This window comes from Erinaceus europaeus, chromosome 4 (assembly GCF_950295315.1).
Source record: "Erinaceus europaeus chromosome 4, mEriEur2.1, whole genome shotgun sequence".
Lineage (NCBI taxonomy): Eukaryota > Metazoa > Chordata > Mammalia > Eulipotyphla > Erinaceidae > Erinaceus > Erinaceus europaeus.
Window position 1 is genome coordinate 104,571,966 of NC_080165.1, and position 17,154 is coordinate 104,589,119.

The 17,154-nt window shown below is 49.6% G+C and overlaps 1 protein-coding gene across 7 annotated transcripts; it reads left to right on the forward strand.

Annotated features, from left to right (window-relative positions):
- Nucleotides 1–82: 82 nt before the first annotated feature.
- Nucleotides 83–16,710, forward strand: FOXM1 (forkhead box M1). 7 transcript variants are annotated; one of them, XM_060190278.1, is made up of 10 exons: nt 84–394; nt 2,060–2,163; nt 2,347–2,895; nt 3,906–4,069; nt 8,964–9,155; nt 10,975–11,103; nt 13,032–13,076; nt 13,341–13,413; nt 13,576–13,751; nt 15,133–16,710. In XM_060190278.1, the coding sequence occupies exons 3-10, from the start codon at nt 2,394–2,396 to the stop codon at nt 16,117–16,119; spliced, it is 2,268 nt and encodes a 755-aa protein (XP_060046261.1). In that variant the 5' UTR covers nt 84–394; nt 2,060–2,163; nt 2,347–2,393; the 3' UTR covers nt 16,120–16,710. The 7 variants fall into 7 exon arrangements, with proteins under 7 accessions (XP_060046262.1, XP_060046261.1, XP_060046260.1 ...); XM_060190277.1 differs by lacking the exon at nt 2,060–2,163; XM_060190280.1 differs by lacking the exon at nt 2,060–2,163 and having other exon boundaries at nt 13,576–13,673.
- Nucleotides 16,711–17,154: the final 444 nt, after the last annotated feature.

Consider the following 17,154-nt stretch of genomic DNA (forward strand, 5'->3'; position numbering starts at 1 on the left):
GCCAATTTCAAACAGCGGGACAAACTGAAAGCCGCGCCGCCGCCCCCGCCCCGCCCTCCGCGACCCCGGCCCCGCCCGCCTGCCCGCCGCCCGGAGTCCGCGGCGCTGCACCAGGTGAGCCGGCGCAGGGGAGCGGCCCGGGCGGGGGTCCCGGGCTCCGCACCCCGGGACCTTGACCTCTGCGCCCCACCCCGCCGGGAGTCCCCGGGCCGCTTGGACAGATTCCACCCCAGCCTGACGCCGGGCTCCCGGGTGCTCTCACCACCAGGCTACCCGGTCTCCGCTCCGCCCTGGCCCGGGGCTTCCTTGGCCCCAGGACCCTGCGAGGTCTCCCCGCCCGGCGTGGGGGTGGGGGCAGAAAAAAGAAGGAAAAGCTCGGCCTTGGACCTGGAAGGTATTTTGGAAGGTGGGTGGGGGATGGGGAGGCTCCTATGAAGGGGGAGAGAGACCCAAGAGACAGGAGGTGGAAGTGAAACTGAGATTTGGAAACAGGGGAAACCCGCACCCAAGAGGGGAGGGAGGGGCAGGGTGCCCAGTGCCTGCGGACTCCAAGCAGATGACAAGTGGTGACAGGAGTGTGACGGCACATCTGGGGAGAGAGCAGGCTCCCTAAGACAGAAAGCACCGCGTAGAGGAGATAGCTGCCACAATCCCAGAGCACATGACATTCCTGAGTATTACAGAGCCAGCATAGCAGTGACATCACCCTAGAGTCTGGCTTCAAAAAGAGAAATTCCCTCTGGGGAGCTTAGAAAGCCCCCACAGGCCGCCAGATTTTGCTAGGTAGAAAGAATTAGGCATACATTTATTTTACCAGTCTGGGGACAAAAGCCCAAGCAGTGAGTGTCATTCTTTACATGGCGCACAGCCTTACCAAGAGCCTCCGACACAAGATGTTGGTGGCCTTGTGGGCTGGGGGTTGTCTTCTGTTGGGGTGAGAGTAGTGCCAACTCCTTGCTCTGCTACAGGCTCTTGATCACATCCTTTATAAAGGCTATCAATAAACTGGATTATGAGATGAGCATTTGATTTCTTTTTCTCAGCACTCCTGGTCTCTCGTATTCCAGCATTTCTGTCTCGACAGTCACTGCAGGTCATCTGTGTTATTAGAAGCTAAATAGAATTTTTTTTCAATTTTTATTGATTAGGACAGAGAAATTGAGGGGTGGGGTAGATAGAGACATCTGCAGACCTGCTTTACTGCTCAGGAAGCTTTCTCCCTGTGGGGAACAGGGGCTTGAACTCAGGCCCTTGTGCATGGTAACGTGTGCACTTAGCCTAGTATGCCACTGCCCAGCCTCCCCAGACACCTTGCTCCATTTGTTTCTTTTTTTTTTCTCCAAGGTTATTGCTGGGAATCGGAATCCACTACTCCTGGAGGCTATTTTTTCCTTTTTGTTGCCCTTGTTGTTTATTGTTGTTGTCATTGCTGTCGTTGGACAGGACAGAGAGAAGTCAAGAGAGGATGGGAAGACAGAGGTGGGGAGAGAAAGAGACACCTGCAGACCTGCATCACCGCCTGGGCAGTGATCCCTCCCCTGCAGGTGGGGAGCCAGGAGCTTGAACTGGGATCCTTATGCCAGTCCTTGAGCTTCGCGCCATGTGCGCTTAGCCCACTGCGCTACCGCCTGACCCCCTCCTTTTCCTTTTTTTGTTGTTTTGTTTTGTTTTTGCCTCCAGGATTTATTGCTGGGGTTCAATGCTGGCATTGTGAATTCACTGCTCCTGGAGGTCACTTTTTCCATTTCTTTTTTTTTTTTTAATTGAATAGGACAGAGAAAAATTGAGAGAGGAGGGGAAGATAAGAGAGGGGGAGAGAAAGGTTGGGAGCCAGGGCTCGAACCAGGATCCTTGCACTTTGTATTTTAACCTGGTGCACTACTGCCTGCCTTCCCCCACACACACATACCATTTGTTTCTATAGCCCTTCTTAAGCCTCCACAAGACCTTTGTCTCTGTTGACCTTCATCCAAACCAATCCAAGTTTCCCCCTTAGGTTTCAGCTTTTTGTTGTTGTCATTTTCATTATGGTTTCACCGCTCTGGGCCAACTTTTTCAGATGGAGAGACAGAAAAACACCACAGCATCAAAGCCTCCTTCAGTATGGTGGGGGCTGGGCTTGAACCCCAGGTCTCACACGTGGCAAAGCAGTGCACTATCTAGGTGAGCTAACTTACCAACCCCCCCAAGCCCTCCCCAGGCTTCTCTTCTGTAGTGCTTGGGTTTATTTCAGGTGTCAGTCATCAGAGCATAACCTCTTGCCCTTGGCAGTGTGGGGAAGAAAGCCTCCCTTCCCGTAGTCCTTACCTGCCTACCCATTCATGGCCACTGTTCCCCTTGTCTTAGGGTCCCTGCTTGTGCTTCTCAATGGAGAGTGAGCACACAGATCCAGAATGAAAACTAGCCCCCGGCGGCCACTGATTCTCAAGAGACGGAGGCTGCCCCTTCCGGTCCAGAATGCCCCGCCGGAGACATCTGAGGAGGCGCCTAAGGGGTCCCCCGCCCAGCCAGAGGCTGGCCAAGCTCAGCCCGCCCAGGAGGGGGCAGAAGCTGGTCCCCATGAGTTCCCAGCTGGCATCAAGATCGTCAACCACCCCACCATGCCCCACACCCAGGTGGTGGCCGTCCCTAGCAACGCCGACATCCAGAGCATCATTTCGGCCTTGACTGCCAAGGGGAAGGAAAGCGGCAGCAGTGGACCCAACAAGTTCATCCTCATCAGTTGTAGAGAAGCCCCCACACACCCGCCGGGACCCCAGCCTTCAGCTCCAGCCAGCAGTGATCCCAAGGGGGCAGAAATCGTCACTGAGACACTGGGCCCAAAACCTGCACCTGGTGATGTCCATCTTCCCAGAGTGCCCAGCATCCTTCCTGGGCAGAGCAGGGACGGCTGTGGTATGTGGTCAGCTTCCTTCCCCTATAGCCAGGGCCCAGAATGTCAGACATGTCAGTAGTTACAGTTGACAGGCATCTTGTGGCTTGGGAGGGGCAGAGTGGATAAAGCACTGGACTCTCAGTCATGAGGCCTTGAGTTTAGTCCCTGGCATCTCATGTGCTGGAATGAGGCTCTGCTTCTCTTGTCATTTCTCTCTCATTAATAAAGAATTCTTAAAAAAAAAAAAAAGAGAAAGAAAAGAGAAGAAAAAGGTGGCCAGCAGGTGGTAGCGCAGAGGATTAAGCGCACATGGTGCAAGGACTGGCTTAAGGATCCTGATTTGAGCCCCAGGCTCCCCACCTGCAGGGGGTTGCTTCATGGGCAGGGGAGCAGGTCTGCAGGTGTCTTATCTTTCTCTCCTCTCTCTGTCTTCCCTTCCCCTTGATTTCTCTCTGTCCTGTCCAACAACAGCAATGGCAGCAGTAACAGCAACAACAACAAGGGCAACAAAATGGGGAAAATGACCTCCAGGAGCAGTGGATTTGTAGTGCAGGCACTGAGCCCCAGCAATAACCCTGGAGGCAAAAAAAGAAAAAGAAAGAAAGGGAGGGAGAAAGAGAGAAAGAAAAGAAAACTAGACTACACATCTAACCCAAACCAGAGCAAAGACTTGTCTGTCTTTAGTCTGCAACTGACCCAGATCCTTTCCACATTGCTGAAAGGGTTACAATTGAAATGTAGAGTTTCTGTCACCTTCTTTATATTGGAAAAGACTGTTTGTTGTTTCTAGTTATCCTTCCCATTGACTGTGTTAGGAAGCAGACCTTTTCTCCATCTTAAGGAGGAAGCATGCATGAATGTGGGAACTGGGGACTCAAACCCAGTTCTTCATGCTTGGTAATGTGTGCACTCAACCAGGTGCACCACCACCCAGCCTCTAAGAGGCAGCTTTTCAGCACAGTCTCATTGGTCCCAGTGGGCATAGGACTGGGTAGCAGCTGGGTGATATGCTGGGTTGCTTCCCCTCCAGCTGGCAGCGAGGCCAGGAGCTGCGCTCTGGACAACAGCCTGACTAACATCCAGTGGCTCCGCAAGATGAGTTCTGACAGGCTGGGCACCTGCAGCATCAAGGTGGAGGTAGAGACGGAGACAGAAGAGAAGGAGAACCGGCCTGTGGAGCAGAGCCAGGTCAAGGTGAGCTCTCCTGCTGCTGCCAGGGAGGGCGGGCCAGGCAGGCAAGTGCTTCATTTTTTTCCTTTTTCCTTTCCAGATTTGTTATGAGATGAGAGAGAGACAGAGACAGACAGACATCCAGCACATCACTCTTGTACTGGTACATGTGATTCTGGGGATCTACCTCGGAACCCCACACTCTTAGGAGGGAGGTTCATTGCTCTACCACTGCACCTCCTCCCAGGCCACAGGAAGGCACCTTTGAATTGAGGGGCCATATGGTGGCACACTTGGTTGAGCACACACATCACCATGCTCAAGGAACTGGGTTCAAGCCCCCAGACCCCACCTGCAGTGGAGGAAGCTTCACACGCAGTCAGGCAGGTCTGTGGTTGTCTCTGTCTCTCCCTCTTTATCTCCCCGCCTTAATTTTTCTCCTATCAAATATTGCTATAAGAGAAATAAAATAGGGTGTTGGGAAGTGGTGCACCATATTGAGTGCACATGGTACAAAGCATAGGGACCCGCTCAAAGATCCCAGTTTGAGCCCCCAGCTCCCCACCTGTAGAGGGGTTGCTTCATGAGAGGTAAAGCAGATCTGCAGGTGTCTCTCCCCCTCTCTTTATTCCCCTCCACTCTGCTTCTCTCTGTCCTAGCCAATAAAATGAAAAGAAAAAAAAAAAAAAAGAAAGAGAAAAGAAAAAATAAATAGTGGTCCATGAGGTGGCAGCACACTGTATAAAGCATTGAACTCTCAAGCATGAGGTCCTGAGTTCAGTCCCTGGTAGCACATCTACCAAAGTAATGTCTGGTTCTTTCTCCTATTAATCTTTCTCACTAATAAATAAATAAAATCTTTAAATAAAAGAAAAATTAGAAGGTGAAGTGAGGGGCCTGTCCTCAGACTCCAAGTACTGGTGTTTGCAGTTAGTGTGAGTCTGCATAGTTGTTGAACTACTCTTCTGCGGTTTTTTTAGGTTTTTTTGTTTGTTTGTTTTAAAGGGCAGTCAGGCGGTGGAGCAGCGGGTTAAGTGCGCATGGGCAAAGTGCAAGGACTAGCATAAAGATTTCGGTTCAAGCTCTCGTCTCCCCACCTACAAGGGGGTTACTTCACAAGCAGTGAAGCAGGTCTTCAAGTGTCTATCTTTCTCTCCCCCTCTCTGTCTTCCTGTCCTCTCTCAATTTCTCTTTGTCCTACCCAACAACAATGACAGCAGTAGCAACAATAATAATAATAACAACGATAAACAACAAGGGCAACAAAAGGGAAACAATGACCTGGAGCAGTGGATTCATAGTGCAGGCACTGAGCCCCAGCAATAACCCTGGAGGCAAATAATAATAATAGGGAGTTGGGCATTAGCGCAGCAGCTTAAGTGCACGTGGCGCGAAGCAGAAGGACCGGTGTAAGGATCCTGGTTCGAGCCCCCAGCTCCCCACCTGCAGGGGAGTCACTTCACAGGCAGTGAAGCAGGTCTGCAGGTGTCTCTCTTTCTCTCCCCCTCTCTGTCTTCCCCTCCTCTCTCCATTTCTCTCTGTCCTATCCAACAAAGACGACATCGGTAACAACAATAATAACTACAACAATAAAAAACAAAAAGGGCAACAAAAGGGGAAATAAATAAATATAAAAAAATAGATTTTTGAGAGAGAGATGGAGAGAGGACCAGAGGATCACTGGCACATGCATGAGAATCCAAGTCCTCTCCCTCTGCCGTCACCTCTTGGGCCCTTGAACTCATCTTCTTCTGGGGTCTTTTTTATTTATTTGTTTGTTTATTTATTTATTTTTCCATCAGTGAGTATTCCTTCAGGGCAGATTCCTCTGACTGAATACATTGGCACTGAGTTCTACTAGGGGCTTGTCGGTGTTTAGGAAATGAGTCTAGTTTGGAAAACCACTTGAACTTTAAAGAGGCATCCCAGCAGGAAATGTAGCATCACTAACAAAATGGTTTTCCCCGCTGTCAGGATAGCTCACTGGAAGAGAACACTGCTTTACCATGTGCACAACTCGGGTTTGAGCCCAACCTACACTATATCGGAGGAAGCTTTTGCACTGTGGTGTCTTTCCCCCATTCCTTTATCTGTATGCCTGTCTGTCTGTCATCTCTCTGCATATCTGAAAAAGTCAGCCCAGAGCATAAAAGCTTCAAAGGTGACAAATTATATATATTTTCTTCAACCTGTTATTAATATTATCTGTAAATAAAGTGAATTGTATGTGAATTTTTTTAAAAAGATTTTATTTATTTATTTATTTTTAGATTTTATTTATTTATGAGAAACATAGTAGGAGAGAAAAAGAGCTAGACATCATTCTGGTACATGTGCTGCCGGGAATTGAACTGAGGACCTCATGCTTGAGAGTCCGATGCTTTATCCACTACACCACCTCCAGGACCACAGAAGATTTTATTTATTAATGAGAAAGATGGGAGGAGAAAGAACCAGATATCACTCTGGCACATGTGCTGCTAGGGATCGAACCCAGGATCTCATGCTTGAGAGTCCAAAGTCTTATCACTGTGCCACCTCCCGGACCACGTATGTGAATTTTTAATACCTCTCCAGCAATCAGAATCAACTTGACCCAGTTGTGTGGCCTGTGGTGGTTTTTCACAGATGTCAAAACCCTAGATTCTGATATATTTAATCATTCAGCAGCCCTGACAGGGTGTGTATTTAGTAAAAATTAACTGGACTGTACACTTAAAACTGGTAGACTTTATCCAGTTATAGCTCAGTATTGTAAAATGTGAATGAGGGGTCAGTGGTGGCACACCTGGTTAAGTGTACACACTACAGTGCACAGGACCTGGATTCAAGTACCTTGTCCCCACCTGCAGGGGGACAGCTTCACAAGAGGTGAAGTAGAGCTGCAGGTGTCTCTTGTCTCTCTCTCCCTTTCTGTCTCCCCTTCCACTCTCAATTTCTCTATCCAATAATAAGTAAATAAAATAATATTTTAAAATATTTATTCCCTTTTGTTGCCTTTGTTGTAATTGTTGTTGTTATTGATGTTGTTGTTAGGACAGAGAGAAATGGAGAGAGGAGGGGAAGACAGAGAGGAGGAGAGAAAGATAGACACCTGCAGATCTGCTTCACCGCCTGTCAAGTGACTCTCCTGCAGGTGGGGAGCCGGGGGCTCGAACAGGAATCCTTACGCGGGTCCTTACGCTTTGCGCCATGTGCGCTTAACCCGCTGTGCTATTGCCTGACTTCCTATAAAGTAATTTTTTAAAGTAATAAAATAAAATGTTAATGAGGAGCCAGGAGATAGCTCACCTAGTAAAGAGTATACTTTGCCATGCCAGAGGACCAGGTTCGAACCCCAGACACCACATGAGAGCACTAGGCACAGCACCAAGGGTAAGCTCCAGGAACAGTGAAGTGACTCATGATCTCCCTCTTCTCCGTTCTCTCTCTCTCAATCTGTCTCTTTCAATCTAAAATTAGTGGAAGAAGTGGAATCATGTAGTTGAGGCCTCAACTGCTGAAAATAAATAAATAACAAAAATAAATAAAATATGCATGAATAGATTTTTGCCTAAGACTAAGGTGCCTTTTGGAGACATTTGTCTGTCCCATATACTCTTGGGAATGTTTGTTTCATACACACATCAGTATGAGGAATGGAAATGGACCTAAGACTTAAGTATAAAATCAGTGCTTTAGTGGTCCGGGAGGTGGTGCAGTGGATAAAGCATCGGACTGTCAAGCATGAGGTCCTGAGTTCAATCCCCGGCAGCACATGTACCAGAGTGATGTCTGGTTATTTCTCTCTCTCCTATCTTTCTCATTTATAAATAAATAAAATCTTTAAAAAAAAAATCAGTGCTTTAAGATCTCTTCATAGCCTGGAAGTGGCTAGAGTGTTGAACTTTCAAGCCTGAGGTTCCTGGGCTTACTCTTGGACATCGCATGTGCCAGAGGGATGCTCTGACTCTCTCTCTCCACTCTTATTTCTCTTAGGTAAATAATTAATCATATATTCAAGATTTTCTTGAGACATTTCAGCTAGCAAAGCCCAGACTTCTGCTTTCTGTTGGGCAGTTACTTCAACAGCATGAGCTATGTCAGAAAAGCATCAGCTGGGGTGGTGGTGGCAGCAGTGGCATACCTGGTTGAACGCACATAGTACCATATGCATAAGGACCCAGGTTTGAGCCCCACTCGCCACCTGAAGGGGGGAAGCTTTGAAGCAGGTCTTTCTTTCTTCCTTCCTTTCTTTCTTTCTTTCTTTCTTTCTTGTCTTGAGGTTTATTGCTGGGGTTTGGTGCCTACACTACGAATCCCTGTTCCTGGAGGCCATTTTTTACCATTTTTGTTGTTATTGTTAATGTTGTTGGATAGGACAGAGAGAAATCAAGAAAGGATGGGAATATGGGGCGGGGGGAGAAAGATAGATATCTGCAGACCTGCTTCACCGCCCGTGAAGCGATCCCCCCCTGCAGATGGGGAGCCAGGAACTGGAACCAGAATCCTTACACTGGTCCTTATGCTTTGCACCATGTGTGCTTAATTTTTTAAAGTGGGAAAATGGCCAGTGGGTGCAGTGGATTTGTGGTACTGGCACCAAGGCAATAACCCTGGAGGCGAAAAAAAAAAAAGTAGTTGAGATGGATAAGTAGCTTAGTACTGGAGCACATGCTTGCCTTGTAAGTTTAAATCTGTGGGTTTGATATCCAGCACCATGTAAGAGCAAACAAAACAAAACAGCAGTATCAGCAACACTGCACGAAGACTGGGTCTCCTTGGAGCTCCTCCTGGCCCCACCTTTGATGCTGAGGGAGAGTTAGCTCAGATGAGCTGTTTTCTAGCATGGTTTGTGGACTGGAAAGTAGCTGAGGGGCCCCAAGGGAGAGGGCCTGTGAACCCCATGCTGTTCACTCCCTTTTCTCTTTCACCCCAGGTGGAATCAGCCCCAGGGCCCCTGGGGTCCTGGCAGCACTCAGCTTCTGAACGACCCCCCTACTCCTACATGGCCATGATCCAGTTTGCCATCAATAGCACTGAGAGGAAGCGCATGACCCTGAAGGACATCTACACTTGGATTGAGGACCACTTCCCCTACTTCAAGCACATCGCCAAGCCTGGCTGGAAGGTACTGGCCCTGGTGTCCAAGGCCATGCTGGTCATGTCCGTGCACCAGGGAGGGGGGCTGCTTCATTGTGGGGTGCAGAGAGACTGGACTTGGAACAGAGGGGCCTCAGGGAAAGCCATCCATCAGAGCCCTGCTCATGTCTCCATTGTCATGACCTGTGCTTCTATAGCCTTGTGATACCAGAACTGAACTCAGGACCTCATGCTTCCACTGCACCTCCTCCAGGCTGTGGTGGTGTAGTTTTAGAACTAGAACATAGGGGTGTCCATTTGTTCATGTATTGTATGTGGCTGCTGTCATAATTCTTTTTTTTTTTTTAATATTTATTTATTTCCTTTTTGTTGCCCTTGTTTTTATTGTTGCTGTGGTTATTGTTGTTGTTGTTACTGATGTCATTGTTGTTGGATAGGACAGAAAGAAATGGAGAGGGGAGGGGAAGACAGAGAAGAGGAGAGAAAGACACCTGCAGACCTGCTTCACCGCCTGTGAAGTGACTCCTTTGCAAGTGGGGAGCCAGGAGCTCAAACTGGGATTCTCACACTGCTCCTTGCACTTCGCGCCACGTGCACTTAACCTGCTGCGCTACCACCCGACTCCCGTCATAATGCTTTCTAAGGGGGACCTAGTGCAGTCTCCTTAGGGTCCTGGCCTACTAGAAGCTCTCCCCACCCCACCCTGCAAGCAGGAATCCCCAGCCATGCAGCCATCTGTTCTGTCACTGTGAAGAAAGACCATTGTCCTGAGGCTGGAGAGGAAGGAAACCCCAAGAGCTGTCCAGGAGTAGAAATGAAGAGTGAGACAGAAACCAAAATCAATAGCAAGATAGGAGAGTCAAAAAATGCAGCAACTATATAAAGGTTATGCAGTGGTCCGGGAGGTGGCGCAGTGAATGAGGCCTTGGACTAAACATGAGGTTCCAAGTTCAATCCCCAGCAGCACATGTACCAGAGTGATTTTTGGTTCTTTCTCTCTCTCCTGTCATTTCTCATGAATAAATAAATAAACTCTTTTAAAAAAATAATAAAATGGGCTGGGGAGACAGCATAATGATTATACAAAAGACTTTCATGCCTGAGGCTTTGAGGTCCAAGGTTCAATCCCCAGCACCACCATAAGCCAGAGCTAAGTAGTGCTCTGGTCTTTCTATATCTCCCCCTCTCATAAAAATAAAGGTCATTTAAAAAATAAATAAATAAATAAAATAAGGGAGTCGGGTGGTAGCCCAGCGGGTTAAGCGTATGTGGCACAAAGCACAAGGAACAGCTAAGGATCCCGGTTCAAGCCCCTGCTCCCCACCAGCAGGGAAGTCGCTTCACAGGCAGTGAAGCAGGTCTGCAGGTGTCTATATTTCTCTCCCCTCTCTGTCTTCCCCTCCTCTCTCCATTTCTGTCTTATCCAACAACGACATCAATAACAACAACAATAATAACTATAACAACAATAAAAAACAACCAAGGGCAACAAAAGGGAAAATAAATAAATATTAAAAAATAAAAATATATAAAATAAATAAATAAAATAATGGTTATGCAAAAACTCTCATGCCTGAGGCTCTGAGATCCATCAAAGATGGGAGTGGGTCATGGTTCATCTTGTCAAACGCGCACACGTTTTTAATGTTCAAGCCCCCAGCCCCCACTTGCAGGAAGGAAGCTTCATGAGCAGTGAAGCAATGTTACAGGTGTCTCTGTCTGTTTCTTTCTCCCTCTATCTCCCCTTCCCTCTCAATTTCTGTTTCTATCCAATAAATAAAATACTAAATCAACAGTGAGGTTTCTGAAGCCAGAGTCTCAGCTTACCATCCATGTTTCTCTTTCAGAACTCCATTCGCCACAACCTTTCTCTCCACGACATGTTTGTCCGGGAAACTTCGGCCAATGGCAAGGTCTCTTTCTGGACCATTCACCCCAGTGCCAACCGCTACCTGACGCTAGACCAGGTGTTTAAGGTGACTGTCTGGGTTTGGTATGGGCAGAGCCTGGGTCAAAGTGTCAGTGTCCTTCCCAAAGTCCTTGGGATGCTGAGGTCTAATCAGGGCTGAAGTGGAAGCCAACCAGCCTAGTATCAACTTAGAGAAAACTCAAAACTCACTGATTTAGGTTCAGCTGACAAATAACAAATGGCATGTTTCTGTCATCTGCCAGGCCACAGAGAGGACTGCTCTGATGCCAGCAGTGGGTGTCACAGGGCAGGGCTTTCCTCATATCCCTGTGATGCAGAAATGCCTGTGATGCTTGCTCCCAGGCCCCTCTCCCTGAAGCTCCCAATTCAGTGGGGGGGGGAGGGAGGGACATGAAAACATGTTTAAGTTTAGTGTATTTATTTATTTTTGCCAACAGAGTTATCACTGGAGCTCAGTGCCCACACAAGTACGCTGCTCCTGGAAGACTTATTTTTTCTTTGGTCTTTCTCATTTAGAGGCTGAGACAGAAATAGGGAGGGAGAGACACATAAATAGAAAGAAAGAGACCCCTGCAGTTGGTGACCAAAGGCTTGAACTTACATCCACTTGCATGGTAATATATGCAATGTGAAAATGTTTTGGGCCAGGTAGTGGTGCACCTGGTTAAATGCACATATAACAGTACACAAGGACCTGGGTTCAAGCCCCTGTCCCCACTTGCAGGGAGAAAGCTTTACAAGTAGCTAAACTGGTCTACATGTGTCTCCTTCTCTTTCCCCCCTCCCTATCTTCCTCTTCCTTCTCAATTTCTCAATTTATTTTATCAAATAAATAAAATTTTTAAAAATACTTTTTTCCTTTATTGGATAGAGATAGCCAGAAATTGAGAGGGAAGGAGAGAGACAGAGAGATACCTGCAACACTGCTTCACCACTTGCAAAGCTTTCCCCCTTGCAGGTGGGGTCCAGGGGTTCAAACCCAGATCCTTGTGCATTGTAACATGTGCTCAACCAGGTGCACCATCACCTGGCCCTTGAAAATATGTTGTTGTTTTTTTAATACATTTATAATAAGCATTGCAAGAGGGGCTGGGAAGTGGCATACCTGGTTAAGCACAGACAGTACCATACACAGGGACCCCTGTTCAGCCCCTGGTCCTCACTTGCAGGGAGAAAGCTTCAGGAGTAGTGAAGCAGTACAGCACGTGTCTCTTTTTCTCTCTCCCTCTTTTTTTTTTTTTTTTTTACTTATTTTGTTTGATTTGGTTTTTTTTTTCCTCCATAGTTATTGGTGGGGCTTAGTACTGCACTCTCCCAGCAGCCTTTTTTTTTTTTTTTTTTTTAGGACAGAAATTTCTACCCAATAAAATTAAAAAGATGTATTTAAAAATTTTATAGGAAGAAAAAAGCATTGCAAGTGGTTCTTTTTTTTTTAATATCCCCTTTGTTGCCCTTGTTGTTTTATTGTTGTAGTTATTCTTGTTGTTGTTGTTGGATAGGACAGAGATAAATGGAGAGAGGAGGGGAAGACAGAGAAGGGGAGAGAAAGATAGACACCTGCAGACCTGCTTCACTGCCTGTGAAGCGACTCCCCTGCAGGTGGGGAGCCGGGGGCTTGAACCAGGATCCTTACGCCGGTCCTTGCACTTTGCATCAGGTACGCTTAACTCACTGCACTATGGCCCAACTCCGTGCAAGTGGTTCTTACACTTGGGAAACCAGTTTGGTAAAAATACAATAGATAAGTTAATTTTAAAAAAGCCCTTTATACTGAAGACCTCAGTTCAGAACTAAGTGCTGGAAGTTTGGGGGTTTAGAGCACTCCTGAGGCTGCAGAAGGAGCCCTGCTCCCAGGATGGGTGGGTGCAGGTGGGCTCAGCGCCATCAGGAATAGAGGGTTCCAGAGTACTCGGCCAGGCCACATGGGTGGTAATGTCCTCTTGTTTCTCTCCCCTGATGCCCGCCCGCCACCAGCCACTGGACACAGGCTCTCCACACTCGCCCGAGCGCTTGCACGCAGTAAGACCCCTTCCCTGGCTCGGGGCTTGGCCTGGCTTTCCTTCCCGCACAGCATGGCTCTAGCAGATGGACACTGGGTGTCCAACAGGGGGCTCTCTGTGTGCCCCTGCCTGGCCTCAAATCCCCAAGGTGGGAGACCTCACCTAGTGGTACTCTTCCCCACACCAGTTGCTTCTTTAGCTCCATGTGCTATGCTGGAGTAGCTGGTAGGGTTCTCCCACCTGCTCCCTAACCCCATCTCTCTCTCTCCCTGTCTGCCTCAAGCAGCAGCAGAAACGGGCCAATCCTGACCCCCGCAGGAATGTGACCATCAAAACTGAACTCCCATTGGGCGCACGTTAGTATGGAAAGGGGGTTGCATGGCCACAATTCCCGGGGCTGGGGGTACAGCTTTGAGGACCCGGGGACCCTTGTCCCAGTCTAAAGAGGTCTGGACCCCGGGCAGCCGGTGGGGCCTCATCCCCCAGCCTCTATTCCTGACCATGTAGTTTCTCCCCAGGGCGGAAGATGAAGCCTCTGCTCCCGCGGGTCAGCTCCTACCTGGTGCCCATCCAGTTCCCGGTGACCCAGCCTCTGGTGCTGCAGCCCCCGGTAAAGGTGCCTCTGCCCTTAGCCGCTTCGCTCATGAGCTCAGAGCTCGCCCGCCATAGCAAGCGAGTGCGAATTGCCCCCAAGGTGAGTGGCTTCTCTCCTTCCCCAAGGAGAGATGCCAGGCGTGGCTGGAACTGCACCTGCAGCTGTCAGGGCCCTTCTCCGGGCGCTTCCTGAGAAACTTGTGAGCTTATTGGGTAGATCAGGCCTCAGTACATAGGGAGCTGTGATGGCATTAGGAGACCATAAAAGGAAGTCCAACCACAGTGTGGCTGACATCAAAGGGCCCATGAGTACTTGTGAATTTATAAGAGTTCAGATAAATCTGCTTATGATAGATGGACTAGGGTGATAAAACAAGTCAGTTCTTTTTATTATTATTTATTTATTTAATTTTAATGAGACAGAGACAGATACAGAGAGAAAGACCAGAACACTGCACAGCTCCAGCTGATGGTGGTGCTGGGAATTTAACCTGGGACCTCAGAGCCTCAGCTCTGGCTTATGGTGTGTGTTGGGGGCGGGGGGGTTGAACCTGGGTTTTTTGGAGCCTCAGGCATGACAGTCTCCTTGCATAACTATTAAGTTATCTCCCTGGCCTAGGCATGAGAGTCTTGCAAAACCATTATGCTGTGTCCCCAGCATTATTATTTTTTAATATGGATTTATTAAGGAGAGAGAGAACACAAGCATCATTCTGGCACATGGCCACCAAATCACATTAAATTGAAAAGCTTCTGCACAGCCAAAGAAACTATCACAAAAACAAATGGGAGAAGGTCTTCACATCCCATTCATCAGACAAGAGACTAATAGCCAAAATATACAAAGAGCTCAGCAAACTTAGCAACAAAAAAGCAAATGACCCCATCCAAAAATGGGCAGAAGATATGATCAGAACATTCACTACAGAAGAGACCCAAAAGCCTAACAAACACATGAGAAATCGTTCCAGGTCGCTGGTTGTCAGAAAAATGCAAATAAAGACAACATTGAGATACCACCTCATCCCTGTGAGAATGGCATCTATCAAAAACGACAGCAGCAACAAATGCTGGAGAGGCTGTGGGGCATTCCCCATGCAGGCACTGAGTCCCAGAGATAACCTTAGTGGCAATAAAAAAATATATATTTTATTTTATTATTATTTTAAATATTTATTTATTTATTGGATAGAGACAGAGAAATAGAGAGGGGGCAGGGAAGACAAGAGGAAAAGAGACAGACACTTGCATCCCTGCTTGTAAAGCTTCCCTCCTATAGGTGGAGACTAGGGGCTTGAACCCTTAGGCATTATAGCATGTCTGCTCAGTCAGGTGTGCTACCAGCTGCCCCCACAAAAAAATGACTTTATAAAAGATCAAAATGAGAACCTGTACCAGCACGCCCTTTATTTTAGTCTCGAACCCAGGTTGGCTGGAGGCCCGTGAAGCCTTCTCTTACCTCACCCCTGCATCCCTTGCAGGTGCTGCTGGCCGATGATGGGGTCGCTCCCCTGCCCCCCATGGAGCCTGGGAAGGAGGAGAAGCTGCTGCTGGAAGAAGGCCTGTGCCCCCTGCTTCCACTTCAGTCCATCAAGGAGGAGGCTAGGCAGCCTGGGGAGGATGTGCAGGAGCCCTCCCTACTTGGGAGGCCCATCAAGGTGGAGAGTCCACCCCTGGAAGAGTGGCCCTCGCCCTGCCCATCTGCTACAGAGGGGCTGTCCCGCTCCTGGGACGAGTCACACTCCCCTACCCCCAGGGCCAAAAAGGCATCTGGGGGGCCCAGGTCCCCCTCCCGGCGCATCTCGGACATGCTGGTCATCCGGCGCCGCGAGCGGAGGCAGCAGAGTCGTTCCCGCAGGAAACAGCACCTACAACCCGGGCTGCTGTTCTCTGAGGGGGCCCCCGGAGTGCCCTGCCGAGCCCCAGAGCCCACCCTGCTGGCTGAGCCCCCCCAGCTTGGCTATACCCCAGATGAGGCAGGCACCTTCCAGACTCCTGTCAAGGACACGCTACCCACCTCCTCTACCCCCAGCAAACCCACCCTCCCCCTGAGCCCCAAGTCCTGGGGGCTCACACCCCCTGCCAAAGTGGGGGGACTAGAGTTCAGCCCTGTGCGAACACCCCTGCCTGACTCTCTAGGGCTGGCCGATCTCAGCACCACCCCCCTGCAAAGCATCCCCCTCTTTGACTCACCCCGAGAACTCCTCAATCCCGAGCCCTTTGACCCCGCCCCCGACCCCTTCAGTAGCTGTCCCCCCAATGACACAGGCGCCCCCAAGCCTGGCTCCCCCGAGCCCCACGTGGCCAACCTGTCAGCCAACCGTTCCCTGACAGAAGGCCTGGTCCTGGACACCATGAATGACAGCCTCAGCAAGATCCTGCTGGATATCAGCTTCCCTGGCCTAGAGGAAGACCCACTGGGCCCTGACACCATCAACTGGGCTCACTTCCTGCCTGAGCTGCGCTAGCAGCCCGGCCTGCTGCTGGTGACTAGGCCCTCAGAGGGGATAGCAGGCTCCTTGGGGCCCCCGGGAACTCCGCCGTCTGGCCTCACTGTGTCATGCCATAACTGCCACGGGGCCCTCTGCTCAGGCCTGGGAACCCGCCTCTGCCACTGCCTGCTCCCCAGACCAACTTCTCTCTCCCTTACGGGTGGGAAGAGCAGAAGCAAAGGTGAACTGAGATGGATGGCTGCCTGTGTCTGAGCCCAGAGGCCTCTTCCAGCCCCGCTGCTGGCAGGATGGCCCCTGTAAATAGTGTCATTCTCCAAACAACCCTTTAATTATAAACGTGAGCTTATTTGCATAGACTGGCGTCTGGGAGACAAGCAGGACCACTAGATGCTGCTTCTGTCTTTGTGGGTGGCTACCCAGTGTGGCTATTAGTTGTGCCAGAGACTGGCAAGTGTGAGGACTTGGCCAGAGGCTCGGGGAAACTGGGGGGGGGGGGCCTCACCCACCAGCTGAGCATGCAGAATGCCCCAGACCCACCCAGCCATGCTTACATGCCATCTCTAGAACACTACTGTACCACCTGGCAATAAAACTTGGGGGACTGCTGGTCTCTGTGTCTGGTCCCATGGGCAGGAGGAGGGGTGGGACTAAAGGGTGAAACTGGGTGCCGCCTATCCTGGAGCTGTCCAGGAAAAGTGCTTGATTTGCTAGGGATGTGACCCCAGTCAGCCCCCCACCATCACCACCACTCATTGCCTGCAGGGAGCAGCTGTTCATGCTGCTCTCTGGGTTCTCACACCTCCTGGTTAACAGGGCTCTAAGAGCCCCACTCTTAGGATAGACCTGTTTGAAGGCACCTCAGAGCCACCTGCTAAGCCCCAGGCCAGACTGCCCACTGTCCTCTCCCAGGGCTGGGGCCTCCTCCCAGCAGGAGAAACGCCTCCTCCCACCTCACTACCATGGAAGCGTCACCATAGCAACCCTGGCAGCAAACAATGCAGGCTGCAAGATCTGCCGCTAAGCCTGCAGCCTGGCCTTTGGACTGAGCAT

Excerpts from the sequence above, each read along its gene's own strand:
- FOXM1 (XM_060190278.1), top strand. The coding sequence starts at position 2,394 with ATGAAAACTAGCCCCCGGCGGCCACTGATTCTCAAGAGACGGAGGCTG. Across the intron at positions 2,896-3,905 it reads GCAGAGCAGGGACGGCTGTG|CTGGCAGCGAGGCCAGGAGC; the intron begins GTATGTGGTCAG and ends CTTCCCCTCCAG. Across the intron at positions 13,752-15,132 it reads GAGTGCGAATTGCCCCCAAG|GTGCTGCTGGCCGATGATGG; the intron begins GTGAGTGGCTTC and ends CATCCCTTGCAG.